Raw genomic sequence first — 20,332 nt, 5'->3', positions numbered from 1 at the left:
GCTTTCAACTACCATCACTTTTGCAGAGATTAGAACGCATCAGGTTACGAACGCGAAACATGTTCTGCACCAAACAGGACATTTTGCCACAGATGTAATCAATTTCGGGCAACTGCTTCGCATTTCTACAGTATTCTTTGTACAACATAGATAGCCAAGACAACTGGACACCCACGAAGCCAGGGCCGTTCGGCGTCTAGCAACAATTGTTGCTTTGGAACTGCATACCTACCACCCCCTTCCACCCTAGATCAAATTTGCCCTAGAAAACTAAACAACAGTACAACATTGCTGAAGGGGTGCAACCCCATAAAAATCTGGGGACTAACTGATCTTCACGGCAGCCCAAACCTCCTTGTTGTTCTATTACACAGGGAGTGGGTCATGATGCCGTCAGTAGAAACTGCGCAGATGGATAGTGATGAAGAGATTCCGGCAGCTCCACATCCGCATAGTCTATCGCTGGGATGGCGATCGATAAATCCTCGGTCGAAAATGGTATGCTGCACCAAACAAGCATAAAATGTAAGTGCAAAATCGGCAACCACATAAACATACTCCACACTCTACAAACAAAACATGAAACTTTGAAAGGAGCATTTTCTACAGTGTGTTAAGCGGTAACTACCAAGAAAATTATAGCTACCTTAAATCGTCATCCAACAAAAAGGAATTTGACGCGAGGTTCTGAGTATCTTTGTTGACCATCTCCCGCATTGCAGAAACGACCTGTAAAATCATAACATTTTCAAAAAAAATAACACAAGACAAAATCTGAAAGACGGAAGGTCCAAAGCTAAAAGTGCACACCTCATTTGATATTCCCTGGGTATTGTACTTGTCGTCCCAGTACATTGAGCATATCCTGTAGATTTGCCTAAGGCTCAAGGACTACACGTGAAAAGGGGCTGATTATAGTCTGCAACAAAATGATGGCTAACTGCAAAAACAGAAGCTGTACACAGTCTTACCGGGCAGAGATCTTGACTGATCTCCTCAAGTGTCTTCTTCCTTTTTTGGTGTATAACCTACAGTATGTAATAAGTGAGAAATACCCCAAGGTGTAGAAGATGCAACAGAAATGACATGGAGATATTGCGTCTTGCACAAGCAATTACCAAAAATCCGACAGCTTGTCTAATATAATTAAGCTCATGCCAAGAAGTTCCTGCAAACTGAAAGTAAAACAGATAATAAGTTTGTGAAGAACAGAAGAGAAAATAAGTAGCCACACAGAAAGTGATAATTTCCAAGTGTTACTTTTTCTAAAAGACGAGATATAACAGGTAAATTGGAACAATATTATTGGACATTAAACGAGCGGAACCAGATTGTCAGGGTTTCTGTAGTCCACTTCCTGAATTATAGGCCAACCAGACAAGCAGAATGTAGAACTAGTACAACTTACCTCCTCAGAGACATCAGTAATCCATTTCTCCAGCAATGACAGTCCAGCTTTAACATATTCTCCATTGGAGAATGTACAACATTCACGCCGAAGAAGAAGACTGATGGCACAAAAAATTTGTTAGTATGACTAAAAGTGAAGTAGAATCTCATTATTCTACTGGTCCCTTATCTGTACCATACTAACAAAGCATTTTCTGAAGTGTCAGTGTCCCATTACCTACAATTTTTTAACCCAAAGAATCCTATTTGTTCCGTCACATATAATAGACCCTTTCCTCAACCCAGAATTCTAGCTACAGTGATCTATTCGCAAATAAAAGGAACAAGATTTTACCATTCATTGAAGAGTTGTATTGTTTGGCAACTAATCTTAGGGGATCACTGTTGCAACACATGGCACTGGCTATCATATTTGTTGCTTGCATATTATTAAGACACAGATACCAAGTACTTCAAATTCTAATAGAAGGAACTACCTGTTGAAAAGTTGTATGTTGACGAAGGAGAATAACTGAGTGATCAGCTTACGTATAAAGAACGATGGCACCTGCAGCACAAACATATAAGGTTACTAGAATCACTTGGATAAAGCTATCAAATCCTTTCTAGTGGAGAGTTGTGCCAAAATAAGAAGAGTTAAATGACAGGCTTACATGATTTTCACGCAGAGTATCCATAAGCAAATTTAGGAAACTGACAATGTTGTCCCAATGGGAGTTCGATGGCTGTTGAGCACCAACCCCTGGTGCTTTGGGAGCTTTTCCAGGTCGTGTTGATTTTGGAGCCTGACGTACAATTTTTCAAAGGATACAAAAATGATCCAGTTGTACAATGCTGTCTGTAATCAAATCACAAAAGAGAGGAAGGTATATACCTGAATGCAAAGACTGAGAAGAGGTGATATTTCCTTTTTTAGATTATCCCTTAGTTGCCCAAAGATCTTTTCGACACATGCTGTTAGCTGCTGTTTGAATAGTATGGCTGGATACCTAGCATCCACTTGTGCAGTATCACCACGCCCTGCAAGCTATTGAAGCAATCTCAGTGTCAGGGAGAAAGAACATTGCTATTCTATTTTACAGAGATTTGCAAGAAAAACTACAAAGATTGACTAGTTTAGTAGTGCTAACATTTACAATATTTATGGCTGTGGTTATGCAGCACTTGATATCTATGTTTCCATGTGTAAATTAAGAAAGCGTACCCATGATTTTGCAAATTATATGTAATCTACTCCCTCCGTTCCTAAAAATTTGTTTTTTTAGAGATTTCAAATGGACTATCACATACGGATGTATATAGACATATTTTGGAGTGTAGATTCACTCATTTTGCTCTGTATGTAGTCACTTGTAGAAATCTCTAGAAAGACAAATATTTAGGAACGGAGGGAGTATATTCTTGCATAACTGTGACCATACCCAAATAACACTCAGTTCCAAAAGGATTCTTCAGCATATACTAGCTTTCAGAGCAAAAATGACTGGCAAGCTCGGTTCCTTACTTGGGCCAACTTCCCACCTAGCCCTCCAGCAGAGCGGCGAGATGGTGTACCAAAAAATCCGTTTGACCGTAGATTCTTCTGCAGAAGGCACAGCAGTGCAGAAGTATTGGACAACCAATAAGGTAATCTACCATCTGCTTCCTTTGCCTGGAATAGGAACAAAAATAAGAATATTAAACCTATTGGCTTCCACAAATGAAATGTCTGGTGCGAATAGCAAAACAAATGGGGGCTTCGAACGATTTTACCTTGAGAACATCGTTTATGGCTTCAATTACATGATCAAAAATAGCAGTCCTCTCTGATTCGAAAGCACGCCAATGTAGAAGGCATCTGTAGATGATACATGCAGCAACTGGTTTGCCATCCTTGAACCCTAAATTTTCCTTTATGCAACTTAACAGGATTTCATGGTTTCCCTGCAAGAAATAATACCATCACTAAAATACCTCAGAACTAAATTCTTACAAGAATACCAGAGAATCCTGAACAAACTATAAGCAATCTTATCTCTGAAGGCATCAACTGAATTCCATATGAAAAGAACAGTCAGATTAAGAACAGTGCTGAATTCACCTCATGCCTTTCAACAGGCAACCTTGCCCTCCTTGACCCGGTACTATGTTGAACAGGAGACAGATATTTTGTTGTTGGTGGAGTTTCCTACAATTTTACGTTTCACAGTTTCAAGCAGTTAGAAGAAGAGTATAAAACACTGGAGGTATCCAACTTGAGTCAAAAGAAATCTTACAAATGTGCGCTTCTGCTCGCTGTTCGTAAGACTAATCGAGTTAGCAAATTTCTGCAATCAGGGAAACAAGTCAGTTAACTAACCAAAATGACAATGCAGCTAGGTTAGTACTCAAACTTACCATTACAAATACCACTAAGAAAAATAGAGGTGCTGGGACCAAAATAGTGGTGTGACAAATACAAGGCATGAAAATTAGAGTGAGCACAAAGGAAAGAACCTCAGGCAGCGGTTTTGGAGTAATGCTAAATGCCTTTTGCCTTAGAACATGATTCTCATTTTCCAAGTTCGTAAGTTTCTCCTGCAATCTGAATGCAGGAAGGCTAACTGTTAGATACTAACACTAAGCAAAAGAAATAACGCTCAAAAACCATAGACGCATGGATCATTCCAGAATCCTGCGGTTATTTATATGCGGAAGGGGAAACATACTTATCCAAATTTTGCTGGAGGCGGGTGCATTTTCCCTCCACATCTTTCAGTTTCTCCATCGTATCATCACTATTTTTACGAGCTGTGCTAAGTTCAGTTTCCAATAATGAATTCTTCTCCGATAATGATTCGACTATGTTCTGTGGAAGCAAGAGAGAACTGCTTCAGCGGAAGTAACTAATTAACAATCAGCAGAAGCATCAATGCTAGCATCAGTTAACAAGTCCCAAAAGGTCACTACAATTCATATTCAAAAGAGGAAATGGCAAAGCATATAGAACATTTAACGGAAGAACTATAACAGCAAAGCATAAAACCATAGTAGTTCCATGAATGAACCATGATATGTATGGAAAAGAAAATACTACCTCTGTTCACTTTTATAAGACGTTTTAGACATGACACTGTCCAAAACAGTACAAAGCAAGCTGTCTGAAACTTCTTATAAAAACAAACAGAGGGAGTACGAGTTAAGATCATGCAGTGGCTAAAGTATTCAAGAACTTGAAATTTTTCACAAGAATGCATTAAGTACACCAGTTAGTTCATATGAAGTAACTAAAATATTCGAGAACTTGAAATTTTTCACAAGAATGCATGAAGTAACCTAAGAAGCAAACTGAAAGTAATCGAGAACTTGAAATATTTCACAAGAATGCATGAAGTAACCTAAGAAGCAAACTGAAAATGGAGGCAAACCAAACATATTTATGATAACATATTAAAATTGAGGAGACTTCAAACCTTTAGATTAGAGTTCTCCTTTTCTTCTTCTGCTTTCAGAATCTTGTTACTGCACAACATAGATATCTCTCTCAAAGAATCATCCAATTGCCTCTGGAGGATTAGATTTTTGTCATGTTCACTCCGGGCAGATAATTTAGCTGCAGCACATTCTGCGCTTAATGTTTCGATTATTTTGTCCCGCTTTGATATCTCCACCAACTTTGTTTCCTCACCAGCAGCCTACATTTGAAAAACCCATGCGTCAAGGAGCAAAAATTCACTATCATCGGAACCAAAATAAAGGAAAACTATCACAAACTCTGAACACTGTCACACCTGCTGACTTATTTACATTCATAGAACATCAAATGCAGGATAACAACCATAGCAGAAATGTACAGAAAAACAACGCATTGCATATGCGAAAAATATTTGTCCTTATACTGACAGGAACAAGCATAACTGTCTCAAGTCTACGACATGCAGGGTAGCACATGCAAAATAAAGAAATCGCATTAAACACAAAAGCAATGAAGGCAGAGAAAAACATACCCGCATTCTCCTTTCCAGAGTAAGTCTTAAAGTAAGATCATCCAACTTTTTCTCAAGCTTATTCTTCGCCTCCCGGAGTGCGCCAGCTTCATTTGCAGTCTGAAGAAGTAATCATAGCATAAGAATACTCCCGATGGACGCCAATAAAACAAAGACATTACACAAGCTCGGGAATTACAGACAGTAATATTCAGAGAAGAAATCAGAGATAACATTAGATTGGAATGCTTTTCTTTTAGGTGTATATGGTTGTTAGGAAGAGGACCGGCTCTAAATATAAACAACATTAATCAGAAAAGCTGATAGGCTCCCTCTCAACCTCAGCGACTTAGCCAGCCTACCCACATTCCTCAAAGTCATACACCTGTCTTCAAGTGACCGAGTTTAGACATGAAAATTCACAAGAAAACAGCGTTCAGAAGACCCTCGCTTCTTGGACTTAACCTGGCCCTCAAGATCTTAGCCATGTCTAATTAGGATTTCAGACTAAACCGCACAGCCGCTGCTTGACATGGTGCTGATATGTGGCTCCCTCAAACGAATCGACAATAACAAAGGAAATGGCGTGGTGTTTTAGGAAAAGAACAGATCTTCAAAATACTTAAGCTGGGTACAGCAAATCAATGTTATTTTCAGTACTGCTAGAAACATGCCAATTAATTTATTAGGCCATAAATAAATTACAGAATTGCAACCAGAAAAATACCATTCTGAGTTTCCTTAGCTCCCTTCTTGCAAGCTTTTGTCTCCAAGCACACTGAATTGCTATAGTGGCTTGCTTGTAATGCTGGAAAAGCATGGCAACCTTCCGTTTTCTCCAGAAGGACTACAAAGTGGCAACAAGAAACTCATGTCACATAAATTCAATAATACAAAGTGTTACCTCTTATAAGCAAGTGATGACATCACTACAGTATAACATCCAGTACCTTCCTAATACTCCAATTAATCTAGAGGTAGATGGCCAAAAAAAATTAACATGCTTATAATGTAGAGGATCTTACGAGTTAAATTTTCAACTAATTGCTTGCTAGCATGGCAATTATCCCCAGATAATCAAGTTATCTTCTACTAAAATGGTATACTTGCTTTAAGTATGTTTGCTTTCTTGCACAGTGTGCATATGTGTCTGTGGTGTGGGGAGGGGAAGATGAGGTGAACCTGTATCACTAACGCAGCCTTCTGCTCCCTGATGGCTGAGAAATAGCGGCGGGCAATAAACCCTCGAATACAAGACTGGATGAGCAGAGCTGCTGAACATGCTTCATGGTAATTCCGCTGTAACAGTAACCTTCTTGCATGCTTCTGAAGAATTATGGCAGCCGCTGTTTCTCTTCTGATCTTATACATTTTCCTTGCAAAACAACCTGCAGTATCCTTAGAAAATTAACAATCAGGATGTACCAGCAATTACCAAGATAACACAGTTCATACAAAATGCTTACAGACCTAACGGATAAGATTCTTGTAATTTGCATTCCAAGAACTTACTAGGCACAAGAGTACGGAGCATAATTACTTATAAAAATTCAAGAATAAAAAGATAAAAAAACTACACATACCAGCAAACTATTTCTATGCCTAGTCAGTGGTCACAAAAATTTATCACTGTGGCAAGTGCACAATGAAGTTTGATATCTTAGGACATCGTTTCTTCTATTTAAGCCGATTGCATGAAACTGTATATGTTTATCTGAATTCAGATTGCAGGTTGGCGCCGTACAAGATAATAAACATAGCAATTGATGAAGGACACATATTTACCTCTACAATATGCTTGTATTGAAATTGAAGCCTTCTTTGTTTTCACAAACTCTTTGCGGGCGGCGAATGTTCTGAAACAACTTTGAATGCGCCGTGCAGCATTGTCCAAAACCTCAGCACGACGCACATCTAGTATCGCGATTTGACCGGCTCTAAGGAAGACCTTATTTCTACCAAGCTATCAGGTAAACAAAAGTGTCAAATTCTTATTTTCTAAACTTGAGCTGATTTATTAGTAAACTATCAATTGATACTTCAAAAGGGAACAGAATGAGAGTGTGCTGAAAAATGCAAGGGCACTTTTTGGAAATTACATAATCAATTAGAAAAGCACAAATGAAGAATAATGGGCAGACTCTATGAATATGTTAATCATTAATATCATAAAAATATAAGGAAATGGAAATAATATAATATTATCAGGCTAGAAGCTTACTTGAAAATTGTTAAGCTTCATTTTTTCAAGAACTGCCTCTGTCAACGCCCTTTCATCATGACTGCATAATTGTTCATATTTATCAAATAATTGACTCATTTATGCAAAAAGATAAACTCGCCTCTTTTTCACAGGGCTTCTCATAAACTACTAAATTTGTGGGCACTATAACTAACATGATGAGACAGTATGTAGATCAAAGTTGGCAATTTAGCATGGGACGAGCAAACAAGCATGTTGGCAGCCATTTGAGATGGCATGGAGTAGTTAATCTGCCTATGCCACATGCTGATTCATATAGACTATAATAAAAGCACCGAATTATTCCACAAACAAAATAAATTAACAGAAGCTATGCAAGAATTGGCTTCACCTACAATGAGTTGTAACTGACAAGGGCATATTGTATCAAAATGGCACCACGAATGGCTTAACTACCAGAAAAAACAATTGTCTTCGACAAATTACAGATTTAAACTCATAAGATAAAGATTGTCCCTAAGGAACATGGCCATCTAAAGTCACAGATAGCAAAACGGTGTTGTTTATCAAAGCAAAATTATATCAAATTCAGCACAGGCACAAAGAATCTGTTCAAACTAAAACAGTTGAACAAACACTCTGTTACAAAAAATGTGCCCACATGAATCGCATGTTCTGTACTTCGGGTCAAGATCGCAAACCCCATTAGCATTTAGCGCAAAAGGAGAAGTTTATTGTTTACCAAGCGGTGCAGCCAACATTGCACATTGTGAAGCAAACAACTTGAACCAAATTAGTTGCATAGTGCATATATTAGGTACCTTCCGAACATCAACTCAGGAACTAGGACTCCAAACCGATCAACAAATTCAGCATATGTCCTTCTGGTCGGATAGCCAGCAAGACTAATGCGAACAGCCTCTAAAACACCCTGCGCCACCACCAAATTACAATCTTAGGGAAAATATCACCAATAGATCATGCATGTATCAACAGATGGTAGTAAAACAGCATCATTTAAGTAGGCTCATGATCTATATCTTGAAAGGGCATTATAGAGCACAATCACTTAATGATAAATAATTGTCAACTTTTAAGTGATCTCACGTATGTGGTTCCAGATACATGCTTGAGATTGTAGGCCTCCTCAAGTCATATGCAGGTATGATGTAGTTACAAGATGAACTAATGAGTTTGGAAAAGGTTGGCATAGCAGTAACAAAGAATTTGGCATAAGATTGATCCGTCTATTGCAAAATGTATGAATTAAGGGAAAAGCTTGTGAACAGCCGGTTGATCCGACACCGCGCGTCCACCGTCTGGAGCGTGTGACGCGTGTCCCATGTGTGGCCCGTGACTACATCTTTACTGTAATTTTTCTACAACAACATCCGTGTTGCAAAAGTACCTTTCGTAACAATACCGGTGTTGCAAAAAAGTGGAGACGTAAAAAAAAATATCCAACAAGACACGTATTGCAAATAATATACATAACAAGACCTTTGTTGTAAAAAAATAAAAATAGCACAAGACCTCTGCTACAAAAAATACTTTTGCAACACTAATCTTGTTTCAAATATTTTTGCAACAAGACTTGTGTTACAAAACGAAACTTACAACACATCCTCTGTTTCAGAAATGAGGACAACATTAAGCCACGAGATACAATGGAGTCTTGTTTCAAAACGAAACTTGCTCCGTTTCAGAAATGAGGACAACATTAAGTCACAAGATACAATGGATCTGACGATTCACAACCTGACGGATCCTTTAAAAAAAATTCATCGGCTGACGCGTAACACGTTCAAAAACAAATTCTGCAACACAACACATGTTCACTCGTACAACACGTGCCCCACGTGACATGTGCGCGTGACTCCTTGTGACCCTCTAATTTTTCTGCAACAACTTCAATGTTGCAGAAGTTTCTCCTGTAACATAATATATGTTACAAAAGGATGAAGACAATTTTTTCAACAAACCTCGGTTATAAATAAAAATCTAAAACAAGACCTCAGTTGAAAAAAAAACCCGCAACACAAACTGTGTATCAGAAAGTATCAGAAAGGTAAATAGCGGTGTGGACGTTTTGCAACAAGCATCCTGTTGCAGGACTTGTACCGCAACACCGCCCTTGTTGCAAAAAGGAGGTGGCGCTTGTGAGTGGGTTAATAGGATGGACATCACCGCGTTGGCGGGTTAATCGGATGGACATCCCCGCGTCCATCCAACGGCCAGCAAAGCGGCGGATGTTTTCTAGCTATCCGCCGGCGGACGCGTAGCGTGACCCATGAATTAAAGCAGAAATAATCAGCATTAAGTCAGGCGTCAAACAGCTACAACATTTTTATGTGGAAAGATGCACTTATAACAAAAACAATGAAGAAAGACCAAAAGAAATACACTATTTATGCTTAAGGTGGAAATTCTTACTCCACAGCGAAGTTGGTGCAAGACACTTTGATTTTCAAAAAGCTGAGGTCGATTAACAGAATTAGGCTTCACACAGCGTACATAGTGAGGTTCTGTCGAGCTCAGCGTTTCCATGAGAGCTTGAAGTTGTTGCTATAAAACAGTGAATATAACATACCAGTCAGAAGAGTCAAAATTTTGAAGGCTTGTAGCTTGGTGCACATAAATTGACAAGGCATAGCAACCAGATGAAAAGAAAGTCATAGCAGATACGCATATTACAAAGGCCAAACTTAAAACAAAATCAATTGAGCTTTGTATTGGTACCTTAAATCGGGAAGCAACTGATGAGAACTTGTACGACGATCTCAATGACTCTTCTGGCAAAGAACTAAAAAGCCCAGAAACAAGTGAACATCTTGAAGATGATAAAAGATTGCAGTGCTCTGCAACAATATAATCCCGGTTCTTCTCCAGAAAAGAATCTGTTTGATACGTAACCTACAAATAGTGGATTCTATCATAGTCAACACATGACAAATTAATCAAATAATCTGGCTGGTGGCTTACCTTCCCAGCATAGTGAGAGATGGTAAAATCTGTTTCTGAGAACTTGGTCTTCTCAAGCCTAGGATGGGAAGACAAGTTTCTGAACATCTTTGATGCAAAGGTTGCGTGAGTAGATTTTGGAAACATACTGCAAAATCAAAGGATAACTCAGAATAGGAATTTGCTTGTATAAGTATAGAACTTCCATGGATAAATAAAACCAAGTATTTACCAAGCCTCATCCAGCAGTGCAATAATTCCAATAGGTTTCTGTTTGGAGAATATATGATAGAATTAGTCTCAGATGAGCACAACGTAGCATGTTATCCAGATCAAACAAGGGGCAGAAAGATGATGGCAAAGCAGTATTTCAATCCATTCGAAATATCAATTATTGAAGGCCAGTGAATGCAAAAAAAAGCAACGCCTAACGTAAGCATGCACAACTACCAACGAAAACATACATACTGTTTATACTTTATACATTAAAAACTCTGTATTTATTACCTGCACCGGTTAGTAATAATATTGCAGATATTAACAGCTTGCAGAATGGATATATTTAACAACCCTTTAGGAAACAGCGGCATTTCAGTGACACACACTTACGTCACCTTCGCATTATCATCCATTATACCGGGTATTGACCACATGATCAATGATGCTATTTATTCCATGAGCAAAGACTTTACAGCCTACGTAGTTCAACCCCGATAACATTCATTGGCCAGAATAAAAATAAACACACCAAAATCTTGGGAGGATGGAATGCATGCTGTACACAAAAAGTGTTACATGATAGATAGATGATTATTTCCATCACCACAAACCTAAAACCAGGGAAGTGAGGGTACCATGAGTGATTTCAATATAATTAGATGGTGATGAGGACATTTGATGTCAGGTCAATACTTGCAATTAGCGAACAGGCAGTGTGTAACATTAAAAAAGTGAGACCAACCAGGGACCCTTGGTGTCTTTTTATAGAAAGAAGACAACCTGAGGCGCCATGCGGAAGGTAAGATTCGAACATGGGTGGGCAGCATGCACACTTGCACTTCTATCCAACCAAACGACACTCAGTTTCCAAACATCGTCAGTACACTGATGCTCGAGGCATAAAAGAGGTCACTCAATACTTGACATAATAACTTGTAAAAAGGTCACTCAATCCAAGTGCAAACAACTAAACACAAGGTAATAATCTAACCACCTAAAACTGAGAATATGATAAGAAAATCAACAAAATAAGAAATCTAGCACGCTAAATCAAAATATAAAATGTGCATTGAACAACAACCACTTCTCATTAACCAAAATTAGTAACGGCAATGAAACAACCTTTTCGATCAAATCCAACATATCTTGATTGTCAATGAATTCAATGTAGCTCCAATTAATTTTCTCGCTTTTGTACTCCTCCTGCTCCATCTTGAATACGTGCTGAGGAAACACACGTGTAGCATTTGATGTTAACGAAAACAAGTGAATTAAGTATGCAAGGGCACAGTATGTTGCCAACTTGTCATCCATTAAAGAGACGTCGTTCTACCTCTGGCACTGGAACATACCTCATTAAAATGTTGCTGAAGCTTTTCATTGGCAAAGTTGATGCAAAACTGCTCAAAGCTACAGACATAAATGAAAAAGGAATACCATTTAAGAACCAGACAGGAGGGCAAATTCAATATTTAATGCGACCGCTGGTGGCTAATTATTGCATGTTTTTAACAACATTTTCCAAAGTAGATAGTTATAATATGTGCAAAACAAAGAATAACTAAGCAGAAAGAGATTCTGAACCAAAATAATAATTCTGTGAAAAGTTGGCAGTCAGATGAGAACAGACAATAAATATTATCTTAAATACACATAAATCGGCAAACTGTTAAAAAATGCTTAAAGCAAACAAACTATACTATATAAGTGATTAACGTTCATATCAGCTCGGCTATTTAAAGACCTGTTGTGTTTGAAGCTTTCAAAGCCATAGATATCCAAAACACCGATTTGTGCCTTTGAATCAACATCTTGACCAATTGACTTGTTAATATTCTCAACAAGCCTGAAAACATAAAAAATGTGTTACCATATGCAAGCATACAAAACTTATCGAACAAGGCCGAGAGAAAATACCAGTCAAATAGTCTTGCATATACAGTCTTTGCTAGAGCATCACGATTAGCCGCTGCTGCAGCACAATCTAATTCTTTTATAATTATTCCTTCATTGGTGTGTATAGACCGGGTACATAAAGATGAGACCAACACATCTGGATCACACCTAATTCAAATAGCAAAGTGATACTATAAACAACGATTTTAATTAAAAGTTAGATATATAAAGGTAGTTTCCTTCAGGTCCAGAATATGACACGATTACTGCTACGCAAAAAGCATAAGATTCATGGTAGTAACCAATAATGTTACGCAAGTAATAGAACATTGCATGGAAGGGAATATGAGATATATTTGTGCATACGTCAAGATTCATTGATGCAAACGTTCGACACATTCTCATTAAACTGTGGTTCATTCAACCTTCTACAGAACTGGTGTGAGAGCTAAAACAACAATTGCAGGTAGTTTATAATATTATAAACTAAACTGATTGTGGATTCAGTCTTCACCAAGGAATATATGTTATGCACAGTTACCAGAGAGATGCCACTTACATGCAAGCACAGATAAGGAGATTCGATTCAATTGAATATAAATACATCACGTATGATGAGAACTAAGAGTTTTAACTATTTGGATATTCCCTAATATAGGATATAAAGAGTATCCTCTGCTGGTCGGCAAAAAACTAGGGGCCAATTCATCTACATCCATGACCTCAACGGACAGGTCATTTAAATTAAACAGTTAACAAATTTAGGACTCAATGTAATTTTCTGTGACCATGATTAGTACAGACAGATGAGGATTATGAAAACAATAGATGTGTTGCACACATGTGCCTAAAAATAAATTCATACATGAGTAGTGTAGCTGTCATTTGGAGGTGGAAATTTGATGTTGAATCTTTAATTTTCGACGAATCAGAATCCTTTCCCGGAGAAAACTCAATATTGCCAAGATGGAGAATGGCTGCCAATGTCCGAAAAATAGCATCCTGTATATAAAGTACAGCATACACATTCATTTCTTATTTTCTTACTTAAAGAAGGCAAAGCTACTCAATATAAGTACTGTAAAGTAAGCTTTTGGATAGTATCGTATTTCCAAAATAACATCTGTATATGGACAGGTCCTGTTAGAAACCTGATCGCTTCTGCTGATTCCGACAATATCCATTGCCCTTTTTGTCTTCCAGTACTCATCTTCATTATTTATCCCTTCCAATTCATATGTCTTGCTTTGATTCAAGTAATGGAAAGTGCTTGCGTGCCCAAGCTTGTATAACTCCGCATCCTTCAGAAACAAGGCAAGATCAAAATTAACCTCACAGCTGCATGGCTCCAACACGTGTTTTGATTGATGACAGCACAATATTCAGTATACACGAACTCTAGAATACTATCCAATTCATATTTAGTATACACAAACTCTATAATACTTCCATCCTTAGAATAGGAGTTTTGTCTCCAAATGCGCACAATGAAGCTTATTGAATATTGAATGACCACAAATATACTAGGGAAGAATTTCAATGAGTCGCGTGAAAGTAACATTAGCATCTGTCATTAGCCATATCTATCAGAATCAATTGACACAATTCTACATCATGACCATGTCAAAGTATAAAATGGAACTTATTTTGGAAAGACGGCCATGAGAATAGCATTTTTTACATATCTCCAGCATGATCCTTCTCTTCACCAGATAAATTGCATAAGTTAGGTCAGACAAATAGCCCAAAAGTCAGGATATCAAATTATTGATAGCCTAACTTAATCCGTATCAATAGACACTATTACACATCTGACGGATACCGTGGAAGTAACAGGTTTTTGAATTTATATAGATAAAAATCATAATACAGAACAGATACAACTCCCATACTTCTCAACCCACCAAACATCTAAACCTCTGATTACTGTGAATTTGGCTAGTTCAAAAAACGCATATCTTGGCAACACTATACTCAAATGAAATACCAAATGATTGCAAGTCCAACAGTCTTGTGAGTATATACCATTAAATCAATAAATCATGAAACAAGGAAACCAGGGATGAATTTGCAATTGAGTACGACTATAGAAGTTCATGCCCTTCAATCTCTACTACTTATAAAAGGCCGAGTTCCATTTCTTCTAAAGTCACCAAAGTTAGTGTACCCAGAACAACTCACACCCCACGATCTAATCCATCTAACTAAATCTAAGAGCTGGTATTGCTTCCATGGTCTGCCATCCAATCCAAGGGCTAATATTCAAGGTTCTGCCACAGCCCCACGCACGTCCTGCCCCAATCACGTAGCCACGACCTCCCTCGCACAATCCTCCCCTCATTAATAGCATACCCAATATCCATGCTAGCGCTAACCAATTGGTTACATCCTACGTAATATCAGCGTGCAATTAAGATCTTGTCAAATATTAGTTTGTAATACAATTAATATACTGCCTAATATTAACATGCATTGCACGTTCACGATTACTAGTTATTATTGTGGGCTTGACTTTTCGGTAAAAAATATGTGGGCTTTAACAACTTCGTAAAAAATTCAGAGCCACGCTACATAGCAGTGGAACTCATATAACATACACGAAGGTAACAAGTAAACAAATTGCAATAGTTGGTACTGGTGCACATACCTTCCCCGATGCACATAATTGATAAAAACAATGAAAGTTCCTTTCAGGATCAGTAATTTGCACAACACGAGATCTTTCCAGAAGATAAGTCCTAATTGCAGCTCCGGATATTCTACCACTTGTATCAAACTGAATCTCAACAAATTTTCCAAACCGGCTGCAACCAAGACGGAATTATAAGGTGATATTATATAAAGAAACTTCTAAATGGTTGAGTTTTACGAAATAGTAAAGACATGAAATGTTCTCGAACTTATTGCCACTTGGCAGTTATCAGTTACTCCCTCCGTTCCAAATTACTCGTCGCAGAAATGGATGTATCTAGAACTAAAATACATCTAGATACATCCATACCTGCGACAAGTAATTCGGAACGGAGGGAGTATTTTCTAAGTGAAGAACACATCTGAAATATTGCACACAACTGACCCAGTACTAAGCACTGTGGGAGTAAAGCCTCACCTCGAGTTGTCATTTCTAACTGTTTTTGCATTCCCAAATGCCTCCAAAAGTGGGTTAGACTGGAGAGAAACAAATAAAAACATTATAAGATAACGCCTTCAACATTCCCATTGTGAAATCAAATACTTCACAAAAACAAAAAATGGAATGGGTCAATGGAAAGACTATGGTTTCCAGCAATCACTGCAAATAACGTGGGGTAAAACTTACTTCGAGAACTTGTTGCTCAACTGATCGATCATCAAGAACAGCTCTGCCACCAACATATGTGAGATACCGCATGATGAGCTTTGTTGTTTCAGTCTTTCCAGCACCGCTTTCACCACTAACTAAGATTGACTGGCTCATGGAATCATTCAGCATAGCCCTACATTTCATTAATAAATGTCAACAGTATATTATATTTACAGGTCGTCATGACTGAATCAGAATGTAGCACCCACCTGTATGATGCGTCAGCAACCGCAAAAACATGCGGACTCAACTCCCCTAACTGGACACCCTTATATTGCTCCATCATGTACTCGTTGTACAGGTGAGGCAGCCTCGTGAAAGGATTAACAGCAATCAAGATGCTTCCAGTGTACGTCTATCTCGATAAAGACAAGTGGAAAAGATGTCATACAAAGGCTCCCGTAACTGAAGCAGAAAAACAGAAGTGCACCTATTTACCAAGTCATGTCAACGAATGAAGAAGAGAAGACTCAGAAGAGATTATAGTTAATGATTAAACTTGACAAATCGGAGGAACAGGATTCGTCCCAAGTAATTCATCACAATTTTACACACGTTAATGCCTTTCATCCTATGCATCTTTCCATATAGAATTACATAGTAGTATATGCATGAAACATGTTTCAGCATTACCATGACTGGATAAATATAATTGCCGCAAAGCCTTGGCGCAGCGGTAAAGCTGCTGCCTTGTGACCATGAGATCACGGTTTCGAGTCCTGGAAACAGCCTCTTGCACAAATGCAAGGAAAGGCTGCATACAAAAGACCTGAAGTGGTCGGACCCTGCACAAGCGGGAGCTACGTGCACCAGGCTGCCCTTTTTTAAACACACCATCGAGATGAGAGATGACCTTCCAAAGTATCCAATTTGATGAGACGTTTTTCCTATGTGTTATAGTTTTAATACTGCATATATTTCAGTTTTAGTTTCAATGGATTTAGCAGGTGCCAGATTCACGTGATAAAAGTCCTTTCCATCAAATAAATGAAGTGCTAGTAAACTACTTACATATATCTCATTCAATGCATATCTTCGCTTCAGATTGTATAGAACACCCGGTTCATTAAGATAGGTCAGTTTGGTCATGTCATCAACATGGCCCCCACCGAGATTTTCATCTGTGTCCCTAGGCAGCAATTTCTCCGGTAAAACTGAAATCTGATAACAAAAAGAAAGAAAGATAAATTTCCATCAGAATAACCAAAACCAGGTCTTTGTAAACTTGTTAGACAGGAAGACAAATCTCAAAGATACTTCTCAAATTCTGTTAAAAGTGTTGAGCAAAAAATCATAGTATAAACTAAAATCCACCACGTAGCAGATAGCGTAACATAATCTATCTGTGGACTGGACTCAAATTCTAACCAAGTACAAGCCCCAAACAGCTCATTAAGAGGAGGGGTTCGAAACTAATGCTACACAAATTTGTACCCATTATATGTTCTTGGTAAACATTTAAAAAGGCCAAGTTACCTACAAGTGAACGTGTCGGACAATCTAATCAAAACAAAGAAAGGCATAAGATCAAAACAAACAAGCAGCATAACTCAAAAGCAGCTCATACAGATAATGCTCAACTGATGCAATCCCCTGCCATCGAAATTCAAAATTGATCAGCACTAGCAATCCAGGGTAACTTGCAGAACTCCGTGTGTTCAAAAGACCATACAATTATCCAAAAGTACTCTTACTGAAGCTTGGAGCCATTTCTACCACAGTATAAGTCAGGCAAGTAACAACTCCTAACAAAATTCAAATCTAAACAGTAAAGTATTTCAAATTCTGATCGAATATACAATAAACTGTAAATGCTGCAACCTACAATCCAAATTTCCAACTAGAATTATCCGCTGCACTTTCAGGACCCAGTACAAAGTCGTACCGACAAAGCTACGGATTCAAATTAAATACCCACGAGAGTGGGCCTACTTCCGCCAATTTGAATTGGCTTCTCCTCACCAGCGTAATTTGCACAAAAACAACTCCAAACCATTTCAAAAACAGGAATAGTAGGCTAATTTTTTTAACAATCCTCTGAACCAAACTAACGCCGGAACTCAAAACCACTCTCCGGCAGACTCGAATCTAACAGCACGCAAACCGGTTCCACGTGACCAGTGTCCACATCCGCAGCCACGCTCGCGTCCACGAGGAAAAAAATATCCAAACGGCGCGGCGCAAACTTCAACCGCACGGAATGGGGGGCGACAGCGACAGAGGCAGGGGAGGAGGAGGAGGAGGGATTCGCGGCACCTTCTTCCGCTGGCTGGTGAGCACGACGACGGCGCTGCGGTCCTTGGCCTCGACAACCTCGGCCTCCACCCAGCCCTCCCCCTTCTCCTCGACCCAGACCTTGGACCCCTTCCGGTAGCTCATCCCGCCGAAACCCTAGGGGGCCGCCCCGGGCCCCTCCCAGCCCTAGGCAGACCCTCTCCGCGGAGGCCGGCGGCGCGGGCGGCGGCGAGCGCGAGGCGCGCGGGGGAGGCGGGGCCGGTTCGGGCGCCGGGCGTGAGCGGCGCGTGGCTTATCGGAGCCCCGACTAGAGCGCCGCAGGGTGGACTCGTGGGCTCATGGCGAAATTTTTGCTTTGCCTTGGCGCTTCTTCCCTCCCGTGCGCTTTCTACTAGCGGACGAAAAGGCTATAGGAGTGGAAATCTTGAATTCTTCCGGGTGGTTTCTGAAAATGTGCCTCGCGGACGTGGCACCGGAATTTGAACTGGCCAGGGCTGGATGCGTCATTTCCGCGTGCGTGGCAGGCGCTTTCAAGGCGGTGGGCCGGCGGCTGGGCCCACGGGCAGAGGCTGTCCTCTCGGGTGGGGAGAGGCTGCCTGGACCCACGGGGAGGTCCGGTCGGTTCAAACCGGCCGATCTGGCCTATTTAAAACTTTACATTTTTGAATGCGTGCTGCTGTTTTCAGGTAGGTCCCTGGCGTGCTTCGTATTCAGTAACGTGTCAAGGGCGGATGCGTAAACGGCTAGGTTGTGTGGATGGTTGTTTTTTAGAGGAATCGTCTATGTATGTGTCGTGTAAGATTTAAACAAGCTTGCCGACAAGGATAGAATCTCATTTTCAGTTTGATCACTGTGGGATGAGGGTAGAGTTATAAGGTAGTAAATACGATTTCAATATTTAAAAGAAACATGTTTTGTGTAGATACCTGTGTCGTCTTATTCATTAAATCTAAAACGGCCGACGGAATGCGGAAAAAAATTCCCACACATGGCCCCTGGCCAAGTTTTGTCCAGTGCGACAACTATGTGGATACAATGAAATTAATTAAGATGGTTTGATGCTCATGATTGCATCTCGAGTCAGACGAATTGAGACCACGACAGTCTATTGTCGACCCTAGTTTTAACAACAAATGATAACTGTGCATGCCTTTGATATGGGTACTCATAATATAAATAATGTAGTTCCAAGGCCTAAAATGGCTTCTTCAAAAACAAAAGCTTTTTGTTGGATTTTAGCGAAGCCTGTGAAAAAGCAAACCATGAGGTTACACAAGATTAAGCCAACCATGTATAGCGACAAAAAGGATTTTTTAAGTGAACTGGTGCATTAACAACTTACAATTAATCGGTGTTAATTAGAACACATGGCTTACTTCTACACTGAGCTTATCTTTCGTGCATATTCACTTGCTTCTTCGGCCATACCTGCTAGAGCACTTTTGTATGTTTGTCACCTCTTGCCAGCTTCTCTGGTCGCACCATGGAACACTTCAATTGAATCATCGCCACATTGATGGATGAGCTTTCCCGCACGCCGCATGTGATGACAACGCACCATAATCGTTTCCTTCCCTCTCGATTTATCTCCTACCACACCCCCACCACACCCATCACACATTAGTCGCATGTGTACATGTTTGTTTCTATTGAACTCAACTGTGTGTGCATGTCACTCTACATCTAGAAAACTCCTACAATGAGCTTGAGCTCACATAGACTTATATTGTCGACAATACCACCCTCTCCCCTCGGTAGAAGCAACGACGCTTTAATGTATAAAACCGAAGCCAATGTGTAAATCTTTCATTATTTCGCATCAAGAAATATGGATCGTAAACTAGGTGGTGATTTGGTTTCCATCACAATTTTCGTACTTTGATTGGATCATGTGGATTTTCATTATACTTCAAATGATTTGGATAGAAACCGGGTATGAAAACATGACTTACGTATATTCTATCCAATCGATCTGAACTACCCAAAAAACGCCAATGGAATAAGTAGCCACCTTTCACTTTGTTGTTGCGCATCTGAGAGGAGTACATCATTGCCACATGGGTGGATAACCTCACTCGCACATTGTGTGGTGATATCTCATGCCACAACCACTTAACAACC

General features: G+C 39.4%; 1 protein-coding gene across 1 annotated transcript; it reads right to left on the bottom strand.

Moving 5' to 3' along the window:
- Nucleotides 1-95: 95 nt before the first annotated feature.
- Nucleotides 96-18,588, bottom strand: XI-I (myosin). The gene is made up of 38 exons (XM_048680273.2): nt 18,233-18,588; nt 16,988-17,137; nt 16,186-16,331; nt 15,953-16,109; nt 15,743-15,801; nt 15,281-15,437; nt 13,785-13,934; nt 13,499-13,635; nt 12,655-12,801; nt 12,482-12,583; nt 12,090-12,147; nt 11,860-11,961; nt 10,751-10,788; nt 10,540-10,666; nt 10,297-10,470; nt 9,991-10,122; nt 8,379-8,488; nt 7,576-7,636; nt 7,140-7,317; nt 6,537-6,742; nt 6,082-6,201; nt 5,376-5,474; nt 4,842-5,063; nt 4,098-4,237; nt 3,886-3,973; nt 3,666-3,716; nt 3,491-3,577; nt 3,163-3,333; nt 2,915-3,061; nt 2,285-2,437; nt 2,064-2,195; nt 1,887-1,957; nt 1,409-1,508; nt 1,119-1,175; nt 972-1,028; nt 811-891; nt 647-729; nt 96-503 (listed from the first exon to the last, which is right to left on the bottom strand). The coding sequence occupies exons 1-38, from the start codon at nt 18,353-18,355 to the stop codon at nt 383-385; spliced, it is 4,494 nt and encodes a 1,497-aa protein (XP_048536230.1). The 5' UTR covers nt 18,356-18,588; the 3' UTR covers nt 96-382.
- Nucleotides 18,589-20,332: the final 1,744 nt, after the last annotated feature.

This window comes from Triticum urartu, chromosome 6A (genome assembly GCF_056163025.1).
Source record: "Triticum urartu cultivar PI428250 chromosome 6A, HENAU_Tu73, whole genome shotgun sequence".
NCBI classification, from domain to species: domain Eukaryota; kingdom Viridiplantae; phylum Streptophyta; class Magnoliopsida; order Poales; family Poaceae; genus Triticum; species Triticum urartu.
Note: the sequence above shows the minus strand (reverse complement) of the source record. Positions and strands in the feature narration are given on the sequence as shown.